General features: G+C 58.2%; 1 protein-coding gene across 1 annotated transcript; it reads right to left on the bottom strand.

The window, feature by feature from the left end:
* Positions 1 to 1,990: 1,990 nt before the first annotated feature.
* Positions 1,991 to 3,290, bottom strand: LOC104524465 (selenoprotein Pb; the record flags this gene model as incomplete). Its single annotated transcript, XM_010167355.1, has 3 exons — positions 1,991 to 2,236; positions 2,893 to 3,028; positions 3,169 to 3,290. Coding segments are annotated over 3 exons (504 nt in total), but the record flags the coding sequence as incomplete, so codon positions are not given.
* Between the last annotated feature and the right edge of the window lie 4 nt (positions 3,291 to 3,294).

Raw genomic sequence — 3,294 nt, 5'->3', positions numbered from 1 at the left:
CAAGGACCAGAGGCTGGGTCAGAGCAGCACCCAGCAGCACACCGCAGGGACACAGACTGCTCCCACCAGCCATGGTGGGGAGAGGGCTCTGCCTAGATCTGGTGGAAAAGAGGCCAACCAGGCATCGATAAGATGAATTAGTTGTCTCAGCAGCACTGGCAAAATGAGCGAGAGGAGTGGAGCCCGTGAGGCCCGGCCTGCTTTGTTTCAATTACAGCAGCTGCCAGAAGAAAAAGATAACCTCAATATTGATGGCAGGAGCAGCAGACAGAGGTGCCCTTGTAGGCTGTTGGGAGCAGGTAGAGGAGGAAGGGGGAGGAGGAGGGAGACAGCAAGAGAGATGGAGGAGGGGGAGCAGGGTCTCAGCCAGTGTCCCGTGGGAGGGCCTGGCTGGCTCCCCCAGGCTTGTGAAAAAGACCAACCTGATCCTGTTGCCCTCATCCCCACGAGGAACAGCTCCTCTTCACCCTGGCTCTTGCCCCAGTCGCCGGGCAGAGCATCCTCCCACAGAGACAGGGTGGTGGGGTGCAGACTCCCAGGACATGGGGCAGAAATTCAGCTCAGTGTGATCAGCAGGACACACACCACAGCATGGTGCTGCGTAATGCTGGGCAAATAAAACATCTCTCTGCTCCCCACTCAGGCTGTAGGGCCTGGAGAGGAGATGGAGAGGCATTGAGTGAGCCTGCATGGGATGATGGATGGAGCTGGAGAGAAAGGCTATGGGACTGAGACAGGTATGGGGGCATCCTGGGTGCAGGCAGGCACAGCTGCCTGCCAGGGATGTGGCACTCAGCTGCTTGGGACTGTGCCTGCAATGGGGACCAGGCTGGGCACCGAGGATAATACACCCAGTATGACCTTGGACTGCATGTGGGAACTTCAGCCCCATGACAGCAGCTCAGAGCAGGCAACCCAACATCACACCTACAAGGCAGAGATTGAGGTCCCCAGCCAAACTTCCTCCTGGCAGTGCAGGGTCAATGCCCTGCCCTGGGGGGCACTAAGCCCTGGGTTCACAACCTGGCAGGAGGTAACCAGAAGGTATGAAGAGATGGGGTCTCTTCAGTTTTCAACCCCTTTACCACCCAGTCTCTGAACAGAGGAATGCTTTATGGGGTCCACATCCAGCCCCAAGACCCTCCGGAAGAAATGCCCAGAGCCAGCCCAGCGCTGAGCGAGCGTCCCACCTTCTCTGGGGAAGTTGCCCCACCAGAGGCCGGGCTGAGCAGGTTTCGCTTCACAGAGGTTTTATTCGTACTCTGGATATCCGCATCACCCTCCGATCTGGCTTCTTCCCCAGGAGAGACCCCCAGGATCCTCACCCCGGTCCTCCCAGGGCTGTGGGCCTTGGATACAGCCCCTATGTCTCCAAGAGGGGACAAGGCCACCATCTTGCGGCCACCCATCACCACTGCACATACCCGTGTGCAAGGCCGAGAGGGTCCCCAGGATGTGACAGCTATGGGGGTACAGGGTTTAGACCATGGGGAGCTGCGACTTCCCACCACTCCTAGTGCTCCCATCCCCTAGGACCACGACCTGTGGGGCACATGCTGTCCCTCCCCTTGCTCCCTGGCCAGGACATCCAGGGGTGCCAGGACATGCAGAGCATGCTGGCAGTGCTGCTCCCGTCCCAGTTCTGGCCCCTCCACCCCTACCCTGCTCCTCCATGCAGTGTCAGCCAGCAGTGACCAGGGACCTCCCGGTTTGCACAGCAGGCTTCATTGAGCACAGAGAGGCAGGGGTTGGCAGAAGAAGGCTCAGAACTGAGTCCTGCAGCTGAAAATGCAGCACCTGAGGGGATCTCAGGGGGATTTTCATCCCTGGTCACAACATGGGAGTATGACCCACACACGGGATGCTGGAGAGGGTTGTTACACCAATGCTGCTGGTGACCAGCAGCCCAAAGCAAGTCCTTTCATGCCTCTGGGAAGCAAATTGGCATCATCTGCACACTACTGGGTTCTGCGAGGCTGCCCAGCCTGGCTTAGTGCTCATTTCCCTCCTTCTGCTTCTTCCCCTCATGATGGGGCTGGCCATGGTCTCTGCGGTGCTGGTGAGCGTCGGTGGCAGGTTCGTGGTTCCCACTAGGGTCTGTGGCTCTCCCACTGCTGACCTCATGGTGGTGGTGAGGATGGAGGGGTTTGTGCTGCTGGATGGGGGACTCTGCCTCCTTCCCCTCTTGTTCGGGAAGCGGGCTCAGGGTTACAGGGACCTCCGTGGTACTGTTAGCCTGAGGAAAGTAACACAAGGGCTGGTGTGGTATGTGAAAGCACACAGAGCCCCGCCGCGAGCACGCCTGTGAGCTGGGACAAAAGCTGACCAGCATCTGTCCTACAGAAAGCTGCGTGGGTCAGAACAAAGGTTTTCCAGCCTTGACCCAGGGTGCAAGGAGGACAGCAGAGGCTGGAGCACACAGAACACAAGCCTCTGTACATCCCTTGGCTCAGGCTGTCTGTGGTCCAGGGAGTTCCTGAGCCAGGAAAGGGACTTTTGTATTTAATATTTCTAGAAGAGTTTTTCTCCTAGGAAGCCACTAATCCCCTGTTGAGCCTGGAGCTACATCCTTTTCTTTGCTCTGAGCTTGGAACCTCTTGAGCAGGTCCACTGCCTGCCCCTTTCTTATGTCAGAACAGCCAGTGACCCTAGTTAGCATTTCCATAGACCTGGGCTATGACCCCTTTAGTCCATTCCTTCTTAGCCTGAAAGCTCTGACCTACTTAACTGCCCCTATTCCAGATCTTTCATCATCTTCCCTCTCACCCATGGCCGAGGGCAGCTGCCAACCCAGAGCCTGTCCAAAACATGAAGATAAGGTTGTTTTTTCCTGATGTGCAATGCCAGAGGAGAGCGGGGAGCCCCACTCCAGTGAGCATCCCTGTTCCTTACCTCCTGGGTGGTGTTGGGGTAGAGGGAGCAGTTGCCACAGAAGTCCTTGCTGTGGGTGAAGCGGATGGCCGACTCCACATAGGGGAAGTGGAGGAAGCTGTAGGGCAGCTGGATGTGGAAAGCCAGGCGGCCACACCTGTGGGGAGAAGCCATGGCCTGGCTCAAGGCAGGGAGTCTGGGGTCCCCCCAGCCCAGCCATGGGGGGAGCTTTTGGAAGCCCACCAAATGGTTTGTAACCCCCCCAGGAAAGGCTCAGCCGAGATGAGGGGCACTCACCGGTCGTAGATGAGGAAGTCATCCTTGTCACCCCCCAGGACCTGCCAGACATCGGGCTCCTCTGGCTCTGGCTGGAAGACGGGGACGCCCGGCGGAGCGTGGCGCTCCAGCTCCCGGAACATGGCA

This window comes from Antrostomus carolinensis, unplaced genomic scaffold, assembly GCF_000700745.2.
Source record: "Antrostomus carolinensis isolate BGI_N321 unplaced genomic scaffold, ASM70074v2 scaffold33834, whole genome shotgun sequence".
NCBI lineage: Eukaryota > Metazoa > Chordata > Aves > Caprimulgiformes > Caprimulgidae > Antrostomus > Antrostomus carolinensis.
This window is presented reverse-complemented; position numbering and strand designations above follow the sequence as displayed.